The sequence below is a fragment of the Vicugna pacos genome, unplaced genomic scaffold (assembly GCF_048564905.1).
Source record: "Vicugna pacos unplaced genomic scaffold, VicPac4 scaffold_17, whole genome shotgun sequence".
Lineage (NCBI taxonomy): Eukaryota > Metazoa > Chordata > Mammalia > Artiodactyla > Camelidae > Vicugna > Vicugna pacos.
In genome coordinates, this window is record NW_027328738.1 from 239,047 (window position 1) to 264,986 (window position 25,940).

General features: G+C 39.9%; 1 protein-coding gene and 1 pseudogene across 13 annotated transcripts in view; one reads left to right on the top strand and one right to left on the bottom strand.

Moving 5' to 3' along the window:
- LOC140692795 (anoctamin-6-like) overlaps positions 1-25,940 on the top strand; it is a 363,584-nt pseudogene that overhangs the window by 225,464 nt on the left and 112,180 nt on the right.
- The window catches only part of LOC140692797 (trafficking protein particle complex subunit 9-like), a 59,583-nt gene that overhangs the window by 19,463 nt on the left and 14,180 nt on the right, over positions 1-25,940 (bottom strand). For 4 of the 13 annotated variants that reach the window (XR_012068383.1, XM_072957070.1, XM_072957073.1 and 1 more), the window contains exons 2-3: positions 8,633-8,832; positions 8,207-8,330 (exon numbers count right to left, since the gene is read on the bottom strand). Coding sequence is in view for 8 of the 13 variants with exons in the window: in XM_072957070.1 (XP_072813171.1) it covers positions 8,207-8,300 (94 nt within the window). In the remaining 5 variants the exon portion in view is untranslated. Of the gene's footprint in view, positions 1-6,118; positions 6,391-7,863; positions 8,118-8,206; positions 8,496-8,632; positions 8,833-24,126; positions 24,179-25,940 lie in introns of those variants that run through there. The other 9 variants (XR_012068382.1, XM_072957068.1, XM_072957069.1 and 6 more) reach the window with 6 other exon arrangements.

A 25,940-nucleotide genomic window follows, 5' to 3' on the forward strand; every position in this document is an offset into this window, starting at 1 on the left:
AGATAAATAAAATGGACATTTTTGGATTTACATACAAGGTTTTGATGCTACGCTACGTAAAGTTAAAAAAAAAGGACCAAAAAATCACCTACTCCCCCCCAACATTAAAGTTCAAACAAGTCAGTTTTATTTACCACAGTTTAAAATATATGTATATATAGACTGAAATACTTGATCAATGATTGTGACAACAGACCAATTAATGAAATTAAAAATTGAGAAGGGCCTAAGCTCTTTGGCTGAAACTTGGGCATCCTAGAGACTTCTATAAAATTATATACAATGCACAAAAAAAAATGCTTCTGGCACTCCTTCTAGAAATAAGAATTATTGATTAAACCTAATAAATATAAAAATTAAAGGTATAAGATTTAATAAAATTGAGATAAAAGATTGTGAAATTGGTATATTTAAATGGTCTTTATACAATCCTTTTGCTTATGTTGTGGGATAGATATGTTTCAGTGGAAAAACGCTTCCCCTTCTTGGTATTATAAGGCTGGGCACATATCTGTCCCTCTGAAAATATTAATTGAACAAAGTAAAGGAAACCAGTAGAGTTACATGAGCAGTCCAATATAACGTAAATCTAAAAACTAATATTGAATGGCTAATAAAAAAATATAATTAGTTTTACCCTGGGTTTAACTTATAACTCAAGGAAAAGAGACCTTACTAAATGCCTTATGCAAGCTTTGGAAGACATGATTCAGTAAACCTTAAAGTTTTAAAACATGGAATTCTTTGTTTACAGCTTTTCTCACTGACACAAAAATGTCAATTAAGGAGATAAAATTGGGTCTGGTTGACAGAGCTGTTCTCTGGGGACCTGGAAGAGAGTGTATTTGTCTTGCAGATCAGAAATATAAATACAACAAACAGTGACCTTAGACTGAGCCTAATTCCCTCAACGAAATAGAACTTAAGGCCAAGAAATTTTTGGCATTTTAAAACTCAGAACTCTGACGGGCCCTTCAGAGGTTGTGAAGAAATCTTAACTGTCTGATTCATAAATAGTATGCCTTAGTGATTTGAGCAAGCAAATTCAGCTTACTGCAACTTTTATTATACCTATCTTATAAGTAAGTTTTAAAGTGAAGCTATGAGATCTCTAGCTTTTGTCTGATTATAAGCCAGTGTACACATTATAGTGATGAGATATTTCTACTGCTAAAAAAAAAGTCAAAGTGAAAGAGCTCTGCTTAATTGACGTAAAAAAATAAGAACTTAAAAATTAAGTATTAAGATAAAAACTGAACAAATTGACATTCAGCATCGCGTGAAATGGAAAATATTCAATATTAAGATAATATATGACATTGTTTAGTTTAAGTATGTTCTAATTAATATAGACATCTTTAAAGTCATCAATATTAAGTATAATACCTTTACTGTACCTAGGTTTAATGAATGTCAAATAAAATCCTGTTATATCTGTTGCAGATTTGTCAAAAAAAGGACAGTATTAATGTGGTGTGGTAAAATTTTAAGTAAATTAAATGCAAATGAGATGAGAGCTTTGGGTAAATATTTAATATATATTTTTAAAATGTATGCTTAAGATAATCTCTAAACGTTTGGTATCTTTAAATTCTAGAGTTGTGCAAAATTAAGTTAAATGATGGGATTTATTAAATAGCTATGCCATTTTGAGATAAAATAAGATTGAAATATGAATTACTTAATATTTAACTTCCTCTTACAGTGAAACTAAAGGTGTTTAGAAATATTAATAAATGGTTTGTGCCACACTGAAAAAATCTCTATTATTAAGGGAATGATCTCAGTATCCAAGGAAAGTAATATAAATGTGTAAAGGAAGATGTAAGAATGGAATTATATTTTGTTAATGAAAAATAGTGACTTTCTCCTGAAGCTGGTTACTTCTGAATGGAAGAGAAAATAAGGGACACACTAATATGAGTATAGAAATCTGTGGAAGGCTTGTGGAAAAGGAAACCTGAGGAAAGTGTTTTGTACGTGGTCAGAATTGGCTAAGTTTAGAATCAAATTGGGCAACGTAAGTGAATCTTAGAAGTAAGCTGGTACAAGAATAGATTTGGTTTTCTCTCTGTTAAGAGGAAAAAATTTTCTTAAAATGTTAATCCACATTCAGTAACAGATTGTAAAACTTCTTATACCACTTAGCTGATCTGTTCTGCCTTTACTTTTGATGTATTTTCTTGTTAATGAATTAGTACTACTTTACAGTGTTCTATATGTTTATCTGAGCAAGTGTTCTGAAATCTTTTAACAAGCTCTACAAATATCAAATTCTAATTAAAGTTCTTTTAATCTCCTGTTAAGTTTGGGATGCTACAGAGGGCCCCTGAAACATCCCAAAGAGAGATTTTAAACTAGTAAGATTCATTTGGCATGTTAAATAACATGGTATTTTCAAATGAATCATAAAACTTTTAAGGTTATACTGAATGAGAAAATATTATTAATATAGATATTATAGAAATTATATGGACTCCCTAAAATTCTGGTATATCTGAAATGTTACCAGTGATAATTATGGTTATAGTGAACAGGTTTCTTTATCGATTATAGTGTACCGGTGTTTAACCATGCTTTTAAAACTTTTGTCATTTATAGACAGTTAATTGTTTTTTTCTGCTGGTTTTGCAAAATGCTTTCTCTTCAAGGAGATTTACTGTTTTCTAATAAATTTCAAACTATAGCACTGAACTAAACTTGGTAAGAAATTTTAAAGTTCTAATGAAAACTCTCATTAAAAGAATTAGTTACATGGGACTGAGTAAACTGGTGAATATGATTATAATTTTTGATATTGTTTGAAATACTACTGGCTTTTAACCTGTTTCCCAGACATAAAGAACCTCTTCTCCTTAAGCTAGTTATGGTTCACAGCAATTTGATAAATTATACCTATGTAATCACACTTGAAACAGTTATCTTTTCCCTCAATCTGATCCCTCAAGAGACTAAAAACACTTAGGTCCCCAGTGGCTCTATCAGACAAATTAGGAAGTTCATCTCCTAATAGATATAGGACTATAAAGGTATTTTAAGGATTTTAAAGAGAAAAGAATTTACCTAAATCTGTAAGGCAGAAACCCATGAAAAGCCTTGACGTGGCTTTCTTGGCCTTAGCAAACCTTAGCATTCTACCCTGAGACTCCGTATTAAAACTTCCAACACAGCCAATTTAAAATAGCCTATATTATCAAATAATCAGACTTCACTTGTAAAGAAATTAATCTTCATTTGGTTTTATTTGAGAAAACTAAGGGTAACCTTAGAGAGAAAAAAAGATTATATTTTAGTGGATACTAATTCTAGTTTTGTTAATTGAGGTCCATATTTACTAAGACACTTCCCAGATCATTCCTTGCTGTTATGTCACATTGCTGTACAGTTTAATTGAATTATGAAAAGGATACTCTAGGTTTGTTTCTGAAGCTCAGTAATCTATCCTTGGGTAAAGTTCCAATGCCCCATGACCTGCAGCCAGGGAATTATACATACTGGAAGAGGGATGACTTAAATTACTGTCTCCAACTTGAATGGAAGGGCCCTTTATCAGGCACTCTTAACTAGACCATACACACCAAAGCTGAAGGAAACAGACTTTCGGATTCATTTCCTATCAGAAACAGCCCCTGCAGTGCACTGGCCAATAGAGCACTGCTCACGTTAAAGCAGTGCCCAATTGGAGAAAAAGCTACCAGGCCAGGATGAGAAGAAGACGACATCTGAACTAGACAGCTGACCGAAGGCACCGGACCAGGCCTGTATAACAATTACTTTGATAATTTCTCCAACCTTTGATTATGAACTACTCCAATTGTTAAGTTTATGATAAATTACCTATGTCTAGTATTTCTGTGTTACCTTGGTGGGTTTCCCTACTACAAGGCTCTAACTAGATAGCCCTCAGAAACATTATTCTCAAAAGAAATTATAGTTCTGCTTAGGCCACTGTTGATCTTACAAGGTGGGAGATTTCACCTGGCCAATTAATACCTGCTGTGAGCCTGACAATAAATATGAACTTTCTCATAAGATCAAACTCAATGAGAAACACAAAATTTTAACCCAAAAATACAACTTCTCAACTATTAAATTCTTACTCGTGACCTTATTAACGTTACCAGTTGTATTACTTATATCCTATTTTATAAAATTGTTGTCTGTTACATTTCCCAATGTGTAACTAGGCCTACAAGATTGATGATTGCCAAACATCTTGAAGAAACAGATAGAATTTATAACTTTGAATAAAATAAATATAATAGTGTGATTCTAGGTATGGGAATGAGCAATGAAGTGTCAACACTTCCTGGATCATAATAGACTAGTAAGACAGGTGATCCAGAGAACTTTTAGTATCAACAAGGCCTAATAAAAAAATCTAACACCTTGAATGGCAATTCAGAAGATTCTTCACCTGAACTAGGAATGAGCCATCGTAGCACCGTGGGACAAAACTGGTCATGAAATGTCTCTCAAAATATTGGTCGAATTAAGGACCAAGGGGGAGCACTGTGAATGAAAATACTGCAACCATGTCAGTAAAAAAAGAATGCTGAATCCAAGTCATCAGCGGCTGCTGCCAAACTCCAGCGAGGAGAGGCCTGAAGCCCGGCCTCTCAGCCACTCACAGAGATGCCCTCTGAGCGGACTCAGTGTAGAAAGTACAGGATACTGGCCCTAGATAGCCAAGGGCTTGCCAAAGGAATGAATTCAATGACCCAAATGTTTGCTTCCCACCATACATAGAAAAGCACTTAATACTTGAACTTGAGATATCTGGTTTTCTTTAGATGACAAGCAATTTTTTTATTGTTCCAATTACCAATTAGTTTCTATATATCCTAGCTCCTCCCCTACCTCTTGGGAGCAGTCCCTCAGAGTGATCTGAGAGGCTTTCATCCCGGCTCGAGTCCTCCAGCCAAATAAATCAAATCCCTTAACATTTAGGCTGAACGTTTATTTCAATGAAGTCCCAGAATAGACACAACTCATCAATTCTGTAATGGAACACACTGGATCAGGAACCAAAAGCGTGTTCTAGTCCCGAAACTCTACGGTTTCCTCATTCTTCCTGTCATTATACAATCCCTCCAGAACTCATTAACTTTCTGTCTGCTCCTCTGGCAACCAAACTCATAGAAGAGTCGACTCAGCAGAGCGCCTTGCTGGGGAGAAACCCCGCAGCAGCACTGCAGGCTACCTGCCCTCCCGAATGCTCTGCTGACCCTTGGTGTACTCCGTGGGGACCAGGCCAACAGAGCTCTTCCCAACAGCTGCAAAGTCGCACAAGTTAAATAAATCACTTTATTTTATACGATATTTTACGTATATATCCATCTCTGAAAACAGCTTTGCCAGAAGCCCAAAGCTTCAACATCAATCTGCAAAGGCAAATCCGGACCCCAAGGGAAAACAAGACTTAAGATGACGCAAAGGCCTCCAAGTCCTCTCAAGGACCGTCAACCAAACTGCCTGCAGGTCTGCAGCTGCAGGCGGTTACATGACTAGTTTTAAAGCACCCCCCTCCTGCCCTCGGGCGCTACAATGTCCCTCTACGCCCTCCCTTCTCAGGGTAAGAGCAGCCACTGCAGAACCTTGCAGGGCAGCACTGAGAGGACTGGACAAAGAGGATCAGAGCTAAACTAAGCCTTCTGATGACACGAGCTTGTCACTCTGTCACTTTACAGATGAAGATATATAGAGAGAGGTGGGGTGATATTACTCAAAGTCACACCGCTAATAAGTGGCAAAGTCTATATCTCTGTTCTTCCCTTCGGCGTGACGCCCCAGCTGGGAAGCCCACAGGGTTTTCTCGTGTCTGCCTGAACAGTCCTTTCCTTCACTCATAATCCAATACAGGGTCTGACTCTAGCCTGTCTTTTCAGCATCTTTTCCCTCCAGTCTCGCAGGAACAAGGCGGTTTGGGCCACTGTATGACTTCTGGCTCCCAGAAAACTCAGTGCTTAGGCTGGTCTTGCCTGTGCATCCGGCCCCCTGCTCAGAGGCTCTTCCTTCCCTGCAGGAAGACGTTCACACTCTCCACAGGGACACCCCCTCAGGGGAGCCCTCTTCTCGCCCTCAGCACGGCAGGTGTCCCAGGCCACATCCCGAGCTGCCCCATTAGGACTGCAGGTGCCCAGGTCTGCTAATCAGACCAGCAGCATCAGAGCCAGGGAGTATGCCCGGGCCACCCTGTAAACCTACTGCCCTCCTCACAGCCCCCAGCCAACAGGTCACCTGAAAGTCACAGCAAGTGCCCCACCCAATCCAAAGCCTCTTCATTTGCCACCACCGCTGATGACTGGTCTCCAAACGTTGGTCAGTCTCGCACAAAACAGCACCTTCAACTGTGAAGCAGGGGGTTTTCACTTCTGCTCCCCATCCTTACTGGAAACGTCAAGGGAAACGAAGAGGCCTTTTCTCAAAACTTTTCTGATGACACCCTCCCACCCACAATACTCATATGCTCAAGAGCTTTGGCTCCACGTGATTTTGTTTCTCTGACGCTAAGTGGCTCAAAACACTGCGGGATTCTTTCTCTTTTGAGGGTAATTTTACTCAATATATCGGTTTTAACCTGTTTTTGTCTCTGTCTTCAGTATCCCTAGCAGTTGCCACTTCTTATTCCCTTCAGCAGCCTCCCTCCCAACATCTAGTCTAGGAAATCTGCTGTGATGAGGGGCCCGGGGGCAGTCACAGAAGATGCAACTAAGGCACAGAGAGGCTACATAATTTGCCCAAGAAGATCAGCTTCAACCCCAAACAGTGTGTGTCAAGGCCCTCTGTTAAACTCTTATGCTAAGCAAGCTAACTTTTTGTAGATTATGGTTATAAACAGATGAGGTATAAAAATACAAACAAGGACACACATCAATTCTAAGATGTTCCTTAACTCCAATATTTTGTTTCTATTTATTTCTATTAAAAAAAATTAAGAACCTCTGCAGTCTGAATAGCAAAATGTTACTGGGCTTTAAATCCAGAATATAGAGGTGTTAAGTGAGTCATTACTCATATTTATTTGTATGTTCACAAGACAAAATGATTTGAAAGTCCCTCTCCCCTCCCCCTACTCACTACAGGCTCTCACCTGAGCTCCCAGACCACACATTTAACAGCCTTTAAATTTACCCACAGCTGAACTCCTCAGTTTTCCCCCAGAACTCCCTCTGCAGCTTTCCTCCTCAGATCACCGCAGGAGCATCATTTACCTCATTAATTCACACAGAAACCTGGGCCTTACTCCATCCTACATTCACAGACAGAATTAATCATTTACTTTTTACCATCTAAACGTGCCTTCAATCTGTTCGCTTTTACCCAATGACCGTCCCACCGCTCTAGTGGAAGCCACCAACACTGCGCACCTGGACTCACGAGTCTCCCAAGTGGCCCCACAGCCACTCTCCCCTACTTGAAACAAATGGGATTGTGCCACTCCCGTGCTTTTGGGACTCTTTTCAAACTCACTGTTCTTAGAAGAAACCCCAATTTCTTCACCTGCTGAAGGTCTTTGCTATAAAATTGTCAGCTCAGGGAGGGCAGGACACCCCCTTTTCCCTCGGCCCCACCCTCTGGCAGAGCATCAGCTTGGGAGGACCTGCTGAGCTACACCAGCCTGTATTCTAAACCTGGTCTTGTGTTCTTAGCAAACTGCTTCACTTATCCATACAAATCCAAGGTAGATTAGAAAGATTTTAGATGTTTAGCTAGACTATTGATTTGGGGATTTTGCACTAGCAACTTGCAATTATATGTTCTAATGATTTTGTCTTCTTAAAACCACACCCATATTAAAGGAGTATTTGTGGAATGTCTTCGGAGTAAAAGAGACTGTACTTTTATAGAATTTATATTTTATAACATGAACAACCCGGGCAGAATCACAAATGAAACTGCCTCACAAGTGACAGAAGACAGGTGAGAGGCATAAAGCAACAGGTAGCAAAGATGTTAACAGCAAAGTTGATTCTCCAACCCCACCAAAATTTCCTGAAAGAATCATTCTGAATTTTAAAAGTAAAAGACTATCATATAGAGAAATGAAATAAATAATCCTCTTCATCAGGGTTTCATGATCTCACTCCAGATTCTTTAGCAGGCCATACTGAATCCTAGCACAGATAAATCAGATGGACTAGTGGTGAGAAATTTCCAGGAAAAGTGCAGTAATTCCTCCACTTGTGTAAGGACATGCACTCACCTGCCGAAGGTGAAAGTAGACCGCATCCTGGAGAAACTCGGAAGCTTCCAGGCTCCGCTTCTGGATGCCGAGGACACGGACAGCTTGGAAGCATGCTTCTAACTCAGTCACCGGCATTCTTACACTGCAGGGGAAACGGAGGCCCCCAGTCAAGAGCAGAGATGTTCCAGTCGTGTATCACAGGCCGTGCCTCGGGGACTCAGTGCCCTGCAGCAGCCCGGCCCCAGGCGAGGACACGCAGCGTTTTCCACCCAAGCAGGAGGGGCACTGTGCTTGAGAAAGCCCATCCCTGATGGGGGCAAGAGGGGCTGGTGGGTTTGAGTGAACTTGTAATTGTCCAAAGAAATATGCCTGCATTCATTCAAGTGATGCAAACAACAGTATCAGGCTATTTAACAAAATTTCAATTGTCAGTGGAAATTTTACCATTCCTTTCCGCTTGTCCTCTGCACTCTGAGACAGGCTTAGGCTCTCTTACACCTGCAGCTCTGAAGTAATAGTTGTGAAGTCATTTTACTTTGCTGCAAGTGTCCTCACTCCCCGTTTCACATTTTCTGTCCTCTCTTAACACAGTCGGATATCTTCCTGGATCCTTCCCTGAGTTCCTTGTTCCTCCTCCTCAGATCCTGAGATAAAGGACAAGTGAAGACACATGACCAGAAAGGCACTGTGGACTTGAACGAAGTCCTCAGTGACCCCCTAGGTGAGTGCTGCCCACCCCTTACCTTCGATTCTCAAGGTTCTGCCCAGGGTGACATCCAGCCCAGAGAGGTGGCCCAGGTCAATTAAAACCTATGTGGCTTGGGCGCGGGGACAGGTACAGGAGCTGGTTCCGGAGCCAGGCCCCTCACCACCTGTGCTCCCCTCTCTCCCGAGGTCCCGCTGCCAAGTACTCAGGATCCGTGATCTTATGTCCTACTCTTCTACTCTACTCAAACACTTTTCCTTTTCCTTTTTCCCCTAACTATCCCCAGCTGGAGTGATTTTTCAATCACAGTATCTGAAAAAATTTCCTGCAGCCGAAAAAGTAGTCTCCAGAGGACAATGCCCATATGCTGGTTCCTGAAGAGAGCCCCTGTCTAGGGGGACCCTCACCAACACTCACGGGGCATCAGACATGTTGCAGGGTTGGCCACCCCAACAAGAGTTTGCTGTCACACCAGGGCCCGCACAGCATCCCTGCTCACAAAAATATTGTTGGCCCACTTATCGGTTATTAAGAAGCAAAAATACAAAATTGCTCATGTTTCTTACTAAAATTATCTATGAAGCTGAAAAAGGAATTGTAATAAAAAAGAACAATTTTGACCCTATGTTTGATCTATTCCTTTGGCTTTAAACCTGTGCCCTGTTTTCTAGGCTCAGACTTGGTAGATCTGCACCATTTGTAAAAGAAAGTTGCCTTTAGCCTGAAATCTACAGGAAAGCCTATTCTCCTGGCCCTGATCTTTAAAAATGTTAGCTCATCTGCACTTCTGTAGAGATGGCATGTTGCAAAATAGAGAATAACCTTTGTTTTTTTGGAGGTTTTATAGGGGCACCATGATTTGATCCACATGGACACCTGCAAGAACAGCGGATTCAGAGGACAAACAATTCATGCAGCAAGAAGTATGCAACAATCAACCACAACCCAGCCCCTTTTTATTATAAAAGGAGATTGAATTCTGACTTGGGGAAGATGGATCTCGAGGATATCAGTCTGCCGTTTTCTGGGTCTGCCAGCGTTGCAAGTAAAGTCACTATTCCTTGCTCCAACTCCTCATCTCCCAGTTTATTGGCCTGTCATGTGGCAAGCAGAACGAGTTTGGACTCGGTAACAAAATGAGTGCATTGGAGGTAGTATTTATCCACTGTTTCCTTGTTTCCAATATGTAACATGTACATCATTTATGATCTAGTGCAAATAATTCATCAAAGACAACCACAAAAAGAAAGTTTACTCACCTAGCTATCAACACTGAAGTCACAACCTGTCAATTTTATATGCTGTTTAACAACACAACGGAAAAATATAATATAGGGAGTTAATTCCACGGAAATAAAATTATTTCTACTCCTTCAATACTTTTTCTTTTCTTTTCTATTTTATTTTGTTTTGCCTATTGAAAGGAAAATAATAGTCAAATCATTTTATTTCACGTATTTTTGTTATAGTTACATTCTTTAAATACTACAAAGATTTAAATTACAAAAACAAATTGTTCGTAAATTAGTATAAAGATATATACACAATCAATGGGGATTAGGAAAGGAATGGACATTTACTAAAAATCCACTGCAATCCAGTCTTTTACAACCATATCCTGGAATATAAGCTCTTTGATCCAGGGGGCCCCACCCCCTTTCTCACTGCCGAGTACCTTAGTAATCAACTACCAAGGAACCATCATACAACCACGCGATAAGTACTTTAGGTATAAATGAGGGAATTAGCTCATCAATTCTAAAACAAAAACCATAAAATAAATACAGAACTTATTTACAGATAAAGAAAATTGGAACTCAAAAAAGTAAAGTTACTTCTCCAAGGTCACAAAGCTAATAACTGGTAAAGAAAAGATTTGAACTCATCTGCCTCATTCTAAAAACTAAGGTGGAAAACCAATTCGACTGGGGAGGGTCCAGCAGCACAGCCTATCACCCTATATTTGTTCAGATCTAGCCTTAGACAGCCTGAGACAGCACCCCATTCCTATGGAACTTGAGGGAAAACAATAACAATAAGGATTTTATATCCAGTGGTTTGTTAGGTCTCATTTATATAAAGTGTCAGCAGGTCAGAAGAAAAACTCTGGAAAATATGAGTGGGTCCAGAGCTTTTTGCTGATTAGAAACTCAGTCTATCAGTACAGAGTGACCTTTCCATGAGAAGCCACATGGACATAAACTAAAGGCAGCTGAGCAATGAAAACTAACAAGACCCTGGAACTCAAGCAAGAAGGTTCCCTGCCATCCCCCACCCAGTTGCCTCTTCACCCGCATGGACACGATGGCAGGAGACCCAGGTTGTTGTCCAAGTTACACCATCATGGATTCTCACCCATAAAAATTACGACTCTATGCTGTCTTAAGTCCCTTAAAACTCAAATATGATGACACCAATATCTCAGCAGAATATCTATGTCTCCACTTCCTCTCTTCTAAGAGGAGAATATTTCTATGGACACAAAGCAGAAATCCAATTTAAAAAACCATGCACGAAGCCAGGCGAAATTCTGCTCAAGAGACTTTGCTCTCACGCTCAGTAAATGAAAACTCAGAAAAAGTGGTCCTTCTCCCTCAGCAAATGGGAGGTAGCCTGATGTGTGTGTGTGTGTGTGTGTGTACGTGTGTGTGTGTAAATCAAATACAATCAAGTCTGGGATGTGTACAGCTTTTTTTGTCACTGTCATTTCATGGGGATGAGCCAACATTTAAAGTAATTTGGATCTGGTGTTCTGAGAGATTCTCAGGAACTTGGTGGAGGAGGTGAAAGAGAAGAGTAAAGGAGGAAAGAGGTACATGAAGCAAAGAAGTAAGAATACTGCCAGGGAAAGGCAAGACGTTAGTTTTGTTCTTCCTTGCACCACATATAAATTAGGGACTCGCTTTCCCCTGATGACTTATCGAGCACTGAGTTGCAGAAGAAGAAGCGACAGCCCAATTCTTACTGAGCTTGTGACTGTACGTGGCATCTTATAGACACAAATCATTTACCCTGATCAAACACTCTAGCAGCAGGCCGTAATTCTCCTGTTTTGAGAGACAGGAGTTCAAACAGGATGTATAACTTGACAAAAGTCAGAGGACCAGTAAACTAAAGAGGATGAATTCAAACTCAGATCTGAATGCAGTCTGAGCTTCCCACTCCCAGGACTGGAAAATCCTTAACACACAGGCTCCCCAGCTCCTCTGCAGTGTTCCTGGCACCAAGCATTTCCCATGGCAATGGTCACCAGTTCTCACAGACACAGCGCTCTGTGCAGCCAATGACTTTGATCAGACCTTGATCATCTACCTGCCACGCCCACCAGGCTTCACCATACAGGCAGGAAAGCTGGCTTTCAAGTGCATACAAAGCCATCCCTGGTCTAATCTGGTCTCTTCTGTGGCTTCTCCAGCCTAAAGGTAGCCATGAAACTGCTCACAGTTTGTACATGAGCCTCACAACCTCTCTCCATTTGTCTCCCCACCTATACCACTTAGCTAAGACCATTTTGAGAACCTTGGACACAAATTTTTAAAAACAAAAAAGAAAGGATTCTGGAACAAGTACTTAATACTTACAATTTTAAATGACAAGTTACAAAGTGAGTATTTACAAATCTAATCTTCCTTTCTAAATGTCAGATTTAAGCATTTAAAAATATAATAGCAAAAAATTCTCACAAAATTGACAAAAACATAAACAATAATCTGGAATAAATTCAAAAATAATGGCCATGTTCTAAATGGAGAAACTTCAGGATTCTACTGAGGGGTAAAGTAAGAGGTGTGAATGTAGAGACATCAACAAATTGCATGGAGGAAGGCAGTTTTGTAAAGATGTAAGTTCTCATTAGAATAATTCAAAACTTACTAAAAATTCCCATGAAAACGCCATTCTGTTTTTTTTAACTTGAACAAAATATTTTGGAATTCTTCAGGAATAATAAAGTCATAATTCTAGACAAGAAAATTTAGGATGGAATAAAATAATCAAAAAAAATTCAGACTGCCAATTATTAAATAAATTTTTACAATATATAACATATGGTGCTGGAGTAAGAAAGGCAGATTGACAGAAAGGAACCATGAGCTCAAAAAGAGACTCTAGTGTACATAAGTATTTTGTACAGGTGGGATTTCAAATCAAAGAGAAAAGTATGACTTCAATAATTTCCTGGGACAATCAGAGAATCACCTGGAAAGAATAAATCCTATTCCTGTCATAAGGAGCAGAAGATAAATTACAGACAGTGATATAAATATTAAAAAGTACTAATAACAGCAAATACAACACTTTGCTCTTATCAACTCAACTTACCCTTACATTAACAAGTACTATTATCATCTCCATGTTAGAGATTAAAAAAAACCTACAGAAGAAATTTATTCCATTATAAGAAATTATTTCTAAGAATAATGTCAAAGATAAAACCCATAAGGAAGACATTTACTATCATATGAATATTTTGAGACACAACCAAAATAAAAAACCTCCTGAACAAAATGAAAGGCAAGAAATGATAAGAAAAAGCTCTGTGATACATGTTGATGAAGACAAGGGGTTAATGTTCATAACATACAGAGAGCTGTCACAAAGCAACAAGAAGCTCCTTCACTTAAATGTGTGCAATGGAAAAAAAGGTATCATTAATTTTAAAAAAGTCAAATGGCTAATGAGTAAAAAATGCTCAATACCTCATTGGTCATCAAATGCAAACTAAAACAATGAAAAAGCACTTTTGCTCATCATATTGGCAAATATTTTTAATACATATTCTAGCTAGTGTCCATTTGTGGGAGAACAAACCATGAGTGACATTTTCGGAGGACGACATGTCAATGGATATGTAAACTCTGAAAAACTTACGTACACACTGACTCAACACCACTTCTAGGAATTGTTTCCTTTAGGAAAAAAAAAATTCAGTCCAAAAAGATGTACCCATCAGGGCATTTACACAGCACTGTTTACAATGGTGGGAAGAAAAACTGAAGTGAAATCATATCCAGCAATAGAGAATTGGTTACATAAGTAATTGTACATCTTTTCATCCACCACTGGAGAAGGAATTTCTAGAGTCACTTGAAAGGAGTCTGTGATGAATGTAAATGTCACATCCAGGGACTAAATTTCCAGAAGCCTTAACTAAAGGAATACACATACAAAATCATAGGAATGTCTGTACAAGAAGGATGCCAGTCAAACATCCTTTCTGACAGTGGAAAATGGAGAAAACTTAAGTGTCCACCATCAAGACAATGATGCGGTAAATCACAGCGACCTGCGAGCACTGAGGGAGCCAGCGTTTCGCCGTGGTCCAGGGCCTTGTCCACAGCATTCTCCCACCAAAGGTGTCCGTGGACAAGAGACCACACCCGCACTTCAGGAGAACCCTCCACTCTTTCTGAAAGGACTGGGTGAGTCTGGAGTGGGAGGACGTGTATGATATACACCTGAGTGAATAAAGCGAGCAGCAGAAAAACATATAGTATGGTCTCATTTTTAAATAAAGCATATATACACACACGTATATATAGAATTCTCATATGTGTGTATATATGTATGTCATAGGCATAAGGGTCATGAAATATATATACCAAATTTTCAACAGCTTTTACTCTCAGGAAATAAGGGGAAGGGAGGTAGGGGCCTTCCTGTACCACCACAGTTCTCTTTTTAGTATTTCAGTTAAGTATACTTGGAATTTAAAAGTTTATTTAAGTCCGAAGTAAAATGGACGATGACTCCACAAGACAGAATGCTATACTGGTCATCAAAAATCATTCCATTGGAGATAGAATATTGTAGAAAAACATATAATAAGCCAAATGGAAAATGGAGGTGTCCACACATTAAACAGGCACAGAGTGCTCTCTGGTTTTTTATGACAGAGGTGATACACACTGAAGAAAATAACAGAAAAAAGACGTTAACGTGTTAATTATTATCTTTGAATAGTGGGACCAGGATAGCAACTTTGCCCCCTTTTTCAGACTTATTATTTTAAATGCACATTCTTTTTCATCTGAAAAAAGCATTTTCAGGTGTGTAGTACCACGCATTGGAGAATAATACATGAATACTTAGAGAAACAAGTAAGTAGGAGACAAGACAGCAGCGTCACACAATGTACAACGGGCGATCCTGATTAACACTACACAGTTACATAAGGACCCACAGAGTGACAGCACCAGCTCTAACAGGGCGCTGCCCCCTTCTATTTGTCAGCAGTGTCTTCAGGGCTGAGGTAGTTCTGAGCACGGCCAGTGTCAGTGCTGGTGTCTGGATTGATGCTACTGGGCGTGAGGGCACCTGCAAGCCGAGAGGAAGAACAGAAACCATCCTCTGCCTTTCCTGTCTGGTTTCTTTGTTACTTTAAGAGAGGCATATATAAGATAAACTGTGTATCTTCCCAAATGAAATTTCAGTAATGAAATGGTTTTTAAAGTCTACACAGCTTATATTCTGCCTATAAATGTCTTTTCAACAAAGATGTTGAAATGTTAATTAACTCAGTTAATTAACTTCCTGTTGAAAAATTCTAGTAAGGAACATGAAATGCCGTATGTAAAAGAACCACACCTGCAGTGACTAGCTCAGCTGTCTTGACGGCAGTGCAGTCAGCCCCCACCATCCCGTGGCCCTGAGCTCCTGATGCTGGGAAGAGAGCACGCTGCTGCCTCAGATGGAGAGAAACTGTGAAAGCATTTTTTGAACTCTACAGCAGTGACAAAACATAACTGACAAATCCCAGGCTCCTTTGAGGCTCTCATTTTCTGTTTCTGGCCAACCCCCGTCAATGAGCAGAACCACCCCATTCCCGAGCCATGGGACTCACGTGGGAAGCAGTTTTGGAGAAACTTCCAGGTATAGAATGTAGCCAACTATATGTAGAACTCTCACAAAAGAAAAGATGCAATACTCTGATTTTGGAAGACATTCAAAATATTCTTCTAAGCCTAAGTAGCTCAGCCACTTCTTTATTTCACGGTCAATGAGCATCTCCCACAAACCCTGTTTCCCTGTGTCTGCTGGGAGCCTTAGGCACACTCTTGCTGTCCATCTTGTAAGTCACAGGGAAGAGGCGTGTGTCTCACGCCTACAACCGTCATAAAGACTCGCCTCCTAGCTTCACTGTATGAACTTGACCTCATTTTCTCACCTGTTTATTTGGTATCTGTTCTTCTTTAAGCTGCCTGAAACGCGTTTTGGAACATGTCAGAAGAATCAGTGGGTCGATAAATGGACAGATTGAGAGGTGAGAGATGGGCAGACAGACAGAGAGTCTCCAAGAAAAGGGAACAAATAAAATTTCCTATGCAAAAGCCTCTTCTAGTCAGGGAAGGAAACCACCACGGAGAATTGTGAAGAGGCAGGTAGCTTAGGGCTGTTTCCTGGATTCCATGAAAAGTCACATCAAGAGATGAGAGGATAGAATTTTAAATAGTAAAAGAAAAAAAGCACGTATGCTTGAAAAATATATCTACATTATGTATTTTCTAAAGAAGAGATTCAAATCAGCGGGGCCCAATAACACTATCCTTGGGTATTTACAGAAGTGAGAATCCCATCTCCAAACCACAAGGCATCCCTTCGGAGCACTGAGAGTCTACACGGGGCGGTCATAAAGCCGTCACAGCAAAAGCTATGCGATCCTACACTTACGAGGAACGAGCAGCTGTGCTCGGGCTGCCCACACGCATCATTTACACCCCACAGCACCTCTACGGGGGGGGACGCCTAGTGAGCCCCGTCTCTGCAGGACAGAAAACCAGTCCTGGAGAGGCTAAGCCGACCTACCATTTCTCCATCCCCCAGGACTGGTCACTCCAGAGCAGGACTCGAACTCGAACCCACGTTTGTAACCACGGTACTACCGTACTTTGTGTGCTGTTTGTGTGTATAATACATTTGTTTCTAGCATGAAAGGATATTTAATAAATGATCGGTTGTCTTGTCTATCTCATTAGCTCACAATCAATCTTTATACTGTTGAATTGTACTCTTTTCCCCTGGAGAAAAGAACGGAAAGAGCGGGGTTCAGAATGAGGTGGGGCCCATTCTTTATCTGGTAACTCATTTCATCCAAGTCCCCAATGAGAGAGAAGGAGCAAATATTCTCTTCAACTTTTAAAGAGAGGGCTCCAGTGATGGTGACTTACTCAACACCAAAACCAAGGCTGGGGGCAGGGAACATGCAGCAACAAGAGCAGTATCACTTGTAGGAAGGTGGAAAGAGCTCATGGGAGGGCTCAGGGGGTCAGCCTGATTTAATTTCAATCGAAAAAAGAATAACACAATCTAAAAATACTAGCATGAAATGGACTTGCTCTTTCTTGTCATCTAGCATGTTTCTACAGCCCATATGTAACATTATCCTGAACCAGTGAAAGGAAGAATCTTCAGGCAGGGAAAATCAATGCCACAGGCAGGCTGAAAACCAGGCTGGAGGAAAGGAAGAGAAAGGGCATAGTTCAGAAGAGGGGAAAGGCTGGGAAAAAGACATCATCACAAGGACCCTCAATCATCAATCAACAATCATATTATCATTCATTCGAGAGAGTTACTGACGTCCTATTTTGTGCAAGATTTTACAGAGGGCCAAGCAAGAGTGCAGCGTTCATCGTGGCAGCAAGTCACGGGGCTGAAATACACTTCTGATCCCGGTACCTTGCACACTTGTCCTCAGTATAAAGGCAAAGAAAAATAAAGTAAAATAATGCTCTGTAAACTCAAAACATTGTTGAAAAAAATTAAAGAAGACCTAAATACCTGGACAGAGACACCACGCACATTCATGGATCAGAAGACAGCGCTCTTGGGATGGCAATGCTCCCCAGAGCGATTCATACATACAACGTGGTTTCGATCACAATCCCAGCGGGCTCCACTACAGAAACTGTCTAGTTCTGCTACAATTCATATGGGAATTCTAGGGTTTCAGTAACCAAAATATACTTGAAAAAGAAGAACAAGTTGAGAGGACTTGTAATTCTCAATTTCAAACCTTACAACAGTATCTCCAGGTGAGGTTAGATGCCATTTTTAAGTTATTATTGTGCTTATCCTTATTTTCTAAATTCTCTAAAATGAATATAACTGTTACAATAAGAACAATAAAAAGTAAGGTATCTTTTAAAACATGCACACCGATTCATTCATTGGGAAAAAATATTTTAACTATTAAGAGATAAACAAATATCTAGTGAAAAAGTACTACTTAAAAACAAGAGAGCATTTACACGTTTCATAAATTGAAAACTGAAAAGCACAAACAAATCAAGTTTCTAGGGAGACCGATGCAACATATTAATAGTTATTTTAAAAAATTCTAATGGAACAATGAAAACTCAAGAAAGGGAAAATCGTGATTGACAGCCAAAGGCAAACACATGGAAAGCGAAGGCCTAGAAATCACAGTTCCTTTAACTCTGCTACTAACTCAATAGGAGAGGAAAGTCCTCACTGAGGGGACAGTGGAATCCCATGCAAAAGACAGGATGCACTGTACAAACTGCACTAGAATCGCGGGTGATTTTCTCAGAAGAATTCTAAAGTTACAACATTGCTGAAAAACTATGAAAACACTGACAGACAGATTAAAATACACAGTCATATATATTATATAGAAACATAGGAAGTCTGGTCCTATGTTGCAAAATAATACAAACATATTTGTTCATTTATGGGCACTGATTACTTTATGAAAGTTAGAATATTTCAACTAAAGCAAATAATCAATAATACACTCCTCTTGTCAAATCTAGTTGATAAGTTACTCTGCTATGTAAACATAATGTATCAAAGACAGATCTAAAATTTGGGAAAAAGAGCTGTGTATGTTTCTTGAACTCTTCTCAAAATTCCAAGCTTAATTTTAAAATGGATCTGAGCAGTATTTCTATATGATCTTTTCCCTCGTGAAATGAACAACACAGTCTGTTGTCAAAATTCTGTCCTTACAATGATTTATGAGCACCATATCCTAACAAAACTGCTGGACAGCATGGCACTATCCAGACACTGTGACCAAACAAATGAAACCCAAGGAAGACAGTGACCCTATTCTGGAAAGCTTGTAATCTGTGTCAACACCGTGGTTTTTATTTGATTGGTTAGAAAAATAAAATCACTCAAGTACTTTTTTCTTTGAGCATTCTGTAAGTCATGACTCTGTTTTTAGTGTCATGAGCAGGAAAGACTTAAGGATGACTTGATTAAGTCAATTAGCAACAATCATCACTGGAGAGTGAGTAATAAAGAAGTTAAATGTCAGCAATGCTTCTGCCTACATGAGACCTAAAATAAACCTACACTGATATCCGAAAGGAAAATGAGGTGATGAGGTCCCCAATGAGAAAACAAACTAACAAGAAATCAAAAAAGGAAAGACTTTTTCAATAACGATTCCAAGAAGAAGTGGAGCATGGTGGTGAAGGGCACAGATGCTGGGGACAAACATGAGGGTCTGAGCTCCCTGTCACTGAGCTGTGACACTGATATGTCAGTGAAATTTTCTGCATCACAGTCTCTTATCCATAGACTGGGGACAAAAACAGGACCTGTCTGCTAGAATGGGTCCTAAGAATTAAGTTATTTTATATATAAAAGTTTAAATAAAATACCTCAGATTTTATATAATACCCCAAAAGCAAAAGGAACAAAGAAAACAGAGATAAATTGGAGTTCATCAAAATGTAAAACTTTGCTTCAAAGGACACCATCCAGAAAGTGAAAAAACAATAGACAGGAGAAAACTTTTTAGAATCATTTATCTGATTAGGAATTTGTATCTTCAAATAAAAAAAAACCCCTAGAACTCAACAATAAAAAGGAAACTCAATTAAAAAGTGAATAAAGGATCTGAAAATGTATTTTTCAAAGAAAATTTACAAATGGCCAATAAGCACAATCAAATGGTGTTCAATATCATTAGCTGTAAAGGAAATCAAGTCAAAACCACTAGGGGAAACTGCTTCACACTCACTACAATAGGTTATAAAAAAAAAAGTGTAACAAGCACTAATGAGGACACAGAGGAAGCGGAGCACGCAGCCCTTGCTGGTGAGGATGTAACACAGCGTGGCCACTTTAGAAAACAGCCTGGCAGGTCCTCAGAGAGTTGAACATTTGGTTTATGAATGACCCAGCAATTCTGCTCTCTGGGCACACACGTAAGAGAAGTGAAAACAAATGTCCACATAAAAACTCCTACAGGAATATTCACGGCGCCATTACTAGTCAGAGTCAAAAAACAGAAACAACCCAAATGTCTATCACGTGATGAATGGGTAAACAGAGGGTCTCAGCCATACAGTGGAATATTATTCAGCAATAGCAAAGCATAGAGTACTGACCCAGGCCACAACGTGGTCAAACATTGAACACGTTACTCAGTGTGAAAGAAGTCAGTCACAATAGACTGTTCCACTTACATGAAGTGACTCGATTTACATTAAATGTTCAGCACAGGTAAATCCACAGAGAGAGAAAAGTGGCTCCCTGGGGCTGGGGGAGGGTGGGGAAAATGGGAATGACTGCTTGTGCATATGGGGCTTCCTGTTGGGGGATGAAAATGTTCTGAGATTGACTTAGATGCATAATTCTGGGCATAGAGTAAAAAGTGCTGCACATGTTAATGGGTGAATTGTATTAAAACTGTTAAGGAAAAAGAACCTATGGCCAGTACCTTCAAATAGTAAATGCAAATTGCTAACTTTTAATACAGGAAGAAGAAACTGCCCTCAGCATGAAAGCAGGAGATCAGCAAATGTGTGTTAACCGAAATTGGACAAGAGAAATTCACTTGAAACTGTTGCTGAGTGTTCACAAAATATTCAGAAATAGGAAAATCAGTTTGACATCACCAAGAAGCCTTCTGCTTCAAATGCAGATCAAGGTTTTAGCAAGCCCAGCTGCTAGAAATGATCAGAGAAGAAACCTGGTTCTTAAAACAAGCATCAGAGGCAACAAGGAAAAGGTGGTGAGGAAAGCAGGCGGCCGAATACCTGGAACAGTTTGCTACAAATTATTTCTCCACTGAAAATTTAAAAATAAAATGAAAGTGATGAAATACTCTGTTGACCTCACGTGAATGGGCTTCCTTCGGGGCTCGACTGTTCTGTAACCCTGAATGAGAGACTGAGGAAACAGCATGGCTCCTGGAAGTCCCCATGTGACTGCCCACCAGCACGCTGACCACCATCACATCTGCCAGGGTTGAATTGTAGAGAAGAGACCAACTTCGGAAAGGCACAGGAAATGTTGACAAAGGAAGAAAAGGCTGCGGTCAGTCCTGGGACAGAGGCCCTCTGAGCAGAGGCCAGAAGGCTGCAGGTGAACTGTAGTGTCCCTGGGGCAGGAAGGGACCACTAGGGGAGCATATCTCAATTCTCTTCTCTCTCTCCCTCGGGTAGGAGAGATAAAGCCTTCATCGTTCTCACCTGGAACTGTGGGTTCTGGCTGGCAGAAGCCTTACCGACACGGAATGATTACTCAAGACTCTGTGGAAATAGTCAAGAAATAGAGAGGGAGTAGGGAGCCAAATCCACGAACATCTCAAATGCTCCCATATTTATTGTGTATAATCAAAGTAAAAAGTCATTAACAGCTACAGTGTTGATAGTAAACAGAAACCTGGGGAAAGAAGGGATCAGACAGAGATTGTAGAATCCAACATGAGTACAAAGGCTTAGTGTATCTTTAGGGAAGTCATGGGGTGAGGGGAGTAAGATATATTCTTTAGATATGTCAATTACACAGCAGACCACCAGAGCAGCTAGGTCCTTGTTTTGGGGATAATAGACTATCTAACTGTACACAAGCCCAGCGTTTATAGCTGAGGGCCTAGGTCATTGCTTTGCAATAAGCTGAGGGCTATCTAAAACCTCAACTTCGCAAGCAAAGCATTGTCTCTGCTTTTTAAGGCAAGGAGACAGCAGTGAAGATGCACAGGCGCTTGTTTGAAAAGCAGTTACTAAGCATATTTTTTTCTTCTTAAAGTTGACAGGAGGCTGGTGTCTGTTAAAATTTCTTAACCCAATCATGGGCTCCCACATGGAACCATTTTGGAGGACACCCTAGGATGACAAATCCTGGCTCTAGGCCTTTTCCTGCCAGCTTCAGCCACTCTAGCAGGGTCTAGGCACATCCCTGAATAACGATCATACAGAACCACCCACATTCTTAATTCCTGGTGCTTGAAACTTAATTTTAGCTCCACACAACTTAACGTAGAAACGTTTCAGAAATAAAAGATATTATAATCATTTTATATCTCATCATTTTACTGATTTTTCTGATTGCTCTAAGCTGCTGCTTCTTGGTAAAGCACTTAATTCTGCAGGTGAATTCAGTACTATCTTTGGGCATAACTAGCCAGTTTGGTCTCGCTAACTTCTATTGGTCAAATACCGATACACTTAATTGATTTCATTGTTCATCAATTTCATCTGGGAGGAGAGGGAGTATCACTTTGTTTCCCAGCCCACACTCAGCTTTTTATCATGAGCAACTCAGACCTCCGGAAACCAAAAAAACGCATTTGTTTCCCTTCTAAACTTTCAACAAACCCAACAGGATACATCAGCCTCGAGAAAGAATTCAACACAAATGTTTAAAGAAAAATCTATAAACCTGAAGCAACTCCATATCCGAATCATGATACACAATGACATGAGAGTAAGTGTGTCTGGCACAAAGCATGGGTGAGCCTCACCACCTGATTTTTATTCTTCAAAGGAAGGAAGGTTTTCCTATTTTTTATTATCACTCTGTCATTGTTTCTTATTAAGCCAAAAACTAGTTTATCAAATAATTAAGCACCGCAATAACAGATTTTTGTTGTATCAATTACAGAATGCATTCAGAGGGGTAACGAAAACCCACCTCTTTAAAAAATGCAAAATTTCTTCCCCTGTGAAGAACACGTATACAAAATGCAACAGAGAATTCAAACTCTTGTGGAGAGGAGCAAAAGCCAAAGAAACAAAGTCATTAATGTGAGTCAATTCAAAATTCACTGGACAATCATGTTCAACGCACTCAATGAAATTTAAAGGCACACTGCAAACCATTCACTTAATGATCTGCAGGCTAGAGGAAGAATTTCTCTCTTTAACAGACAAGAGTAATCAATAGGGTGCCCCACCAAACAAGGATGAAAGAACAATCAGGTTTTTAAAAGTTCTGATAAATCAGCATGTTCTAAAGATCAAAATCCAGAAATTTTAAACATTCATTCACACCACAATGAAACAAGCACTGAAAAAAAAAAAAAAAAAAACCCGCAGAAACTAAGCACATAAATCATGTACCTGGATCAATGAGAACTTCGTGTAACGCTGGAAGAAAAAACAGGCTATAGCCTTTTACTTGAAAAAATAAAACTACTTTTAAAGATAACTGCTAAAACACATTTCATCATTCATGTTGCCTTGAAAAATCTGAGGCACTTGTATCTGATCAGAAAAGCAATTCTGAGTAATAGCAGGTTACAATTCAGTGCCAGTTTGCTTTAGAAGAAAAGAGAAAAGAAAAGTTACTGTTTCTCATATTATGCATGAAGTGTGAAGTGCCTCCCTGCCTCTTTCTCCTCCCGTTTTCTTAGCTCATGCTTCCCAACCCTTCTGAAATAAGTATGAGAACGACTTATTTCCACCAATATGCCAAATGACAAAAGAATATCAAGTTATTTGTGTAAATATAAGCCTACATCTTAAAGTAGAGGAGAAATATATCAGAAGTCTATATGGAACTTCTTTCTACCTTCCTGAAATCACACACACAGTCATTCACACAGACACAGACATATTCCCCCTGGATTACTGGGCACTTCACAAGCTTAGGACTTACAACTTCTAGAAGATAACTTTGTAGTTTGTTTAAAATACAAAACTGTCAGCTTTTGAAAGCCTTGATCATCTGCTAAACCATCCAAATATCAAAGAGACCCAATTAGCCTTCTCTGTAGAATGTAATTATCCTTGATGGCAAAACAGACCCTAAGAAGTACTGGATCCAAGTCTCGTGTTTATCACTAGCTGTGATCATCTTTAAGCACATTAACAGATTCACAAATGTATGTCCAAACAACATATATTCTTATTGATATAGTATACGTGTTCAATTGCCTATACAGAGACTAGGTCCCATGATGGTGTTTAAGATCTATTTTGTGTATTGCAATATTTATTTTTAAGTGCAGACAAGGAGGGTGGGTGTTACTCACTTGTAGACCACCTGCTTAGCATGCACAATGTCCTGGCTTCAGTCCCCAGTACCTCCAAAAAAATAAATAGAAATAAGGTCATATTTAAAATAAGAATATAGTTATAAAAAAATAGACTAAAAACCACTGCAATCGAGGAGCTGTAATTACAATAAAAAAACTAGTGTTTCTATCAAATATTGACTATATACCAATCACAGAGACAACCACAAATCACACCTGATAACCATCACGTGTGATTCTCATCAACCCTGCTAAGTAGACACGGATGAGAAACCCGGCACTGCGGATGAGGAGACAGAGCTCGGAGGAGCAGGGGACGCTGACTGCCCTGCTCCCCGTGACACCACGTCACCCCAGGGCAAGCGCTGACAGAGCTGCACTGAGGGGACACCCAGCTGCATGGAACCTTGGGGAACTGGGGAGTCCCAGAAAACACTAAAAATTGTTCAGTGAAAAACCAGCTCAAATATATTACACTGTGCCCCATCCTTTAAAGAGGGAACATGACTGAGACCTTTTTGATGCCTCCATATTCTTTCTGCCATCATCAGTTACTTGCCCTCACAGCACGACCAGTGATGAACTGGACCCCATATGAAGTGCACTCAGATGGCAGAGCTTTTAAAACTGTTTTATGAAGTTTGTAAGATTCTCTATATGCCTCACACAGGCGGTCACCAATCACATCTACCCGGTGTGGATGTACCACCTGAAATCACTCCTTTCTTCTTTTTAAAATCCCTTCATCTAATCCAGACTTTTCAACAGCAAAGAAGCAGCTAAACCACAGACAGTGGACAGCTTTTCACCAAATTATTCGAACAACACATCAGACTACCTGGAAGCCCCTTACTTCTATTAAACCCACTTCCAGGTACTTCATCATTTTCTGATTGCTGGACTTGGACTCTGACTGGCCTAATCAGAGAGCTCCCAGCCTCATATCCGGGGGTTGGAGACGACCGTTTTCTTGCGGGAAATCAGTGAGGAAGGCGGACATCCTCCAGTCAGGTCTGCACGGCTAGAAGTGCCACAACGTTCTAAGAAATTATACCGTCATTACCCCTGGGCTCCCATGGACTGGTTTCTCATTAACCAAACTCATGGGACATTGATGCAAGAAAACCAGAAACTTAACTTAATGTAACAGAAGACGTGAAACTATGAACCAGCCTGCGATATCAGAGTTCAACCATGAGTACATTTTCTCCTCAACGGCCAAATCCCGGGCAGTCACATGGCAAGCGTGGACAGAAGCAGAGCAGGAAGGGTTTCTAGATTAACTCAATGGACTAAATTTCTGTTATACAAACAGATCTTCTGCCTGGAAAACAATTAACGGCAATCACGGTGCACTCTTCTTGGACAGTGGCCGAGACACGACTTTGAGCACCTGTGTAACTCTCCCTTCTCTGTCCTTTCTGGGCTAACTGATGCACAGACGTACAGAAATCCAGGGATGTAGATACATCTAAACACCCAAAGCCCATCTCTGGGAGCCTCAAAACCAAAGAACCAGGGTTTAAATACCAGCTCTGCCAGTTACAAACTCTGTGACCATGGCAAACTTACTTACCCTCTGTGTGCCTCAATTTCCACACTGTAAACCTGGGATAACAATCAAACCTTCCTTACTCGCTTGTTGAGAAGATTGAACGATTCATTTCTGTAAAACCCTCAGAAAAGAATGTAGCACATTTTTGGTTCTCAACAAATGTCAACTTAAAAATACAGTGGTTTACAAGTCTCCTTTCTAATCGTCTTCTGTGTTTCCTGGCTAGACTAAGTCCCAAATAAAATCCTTATTTCTC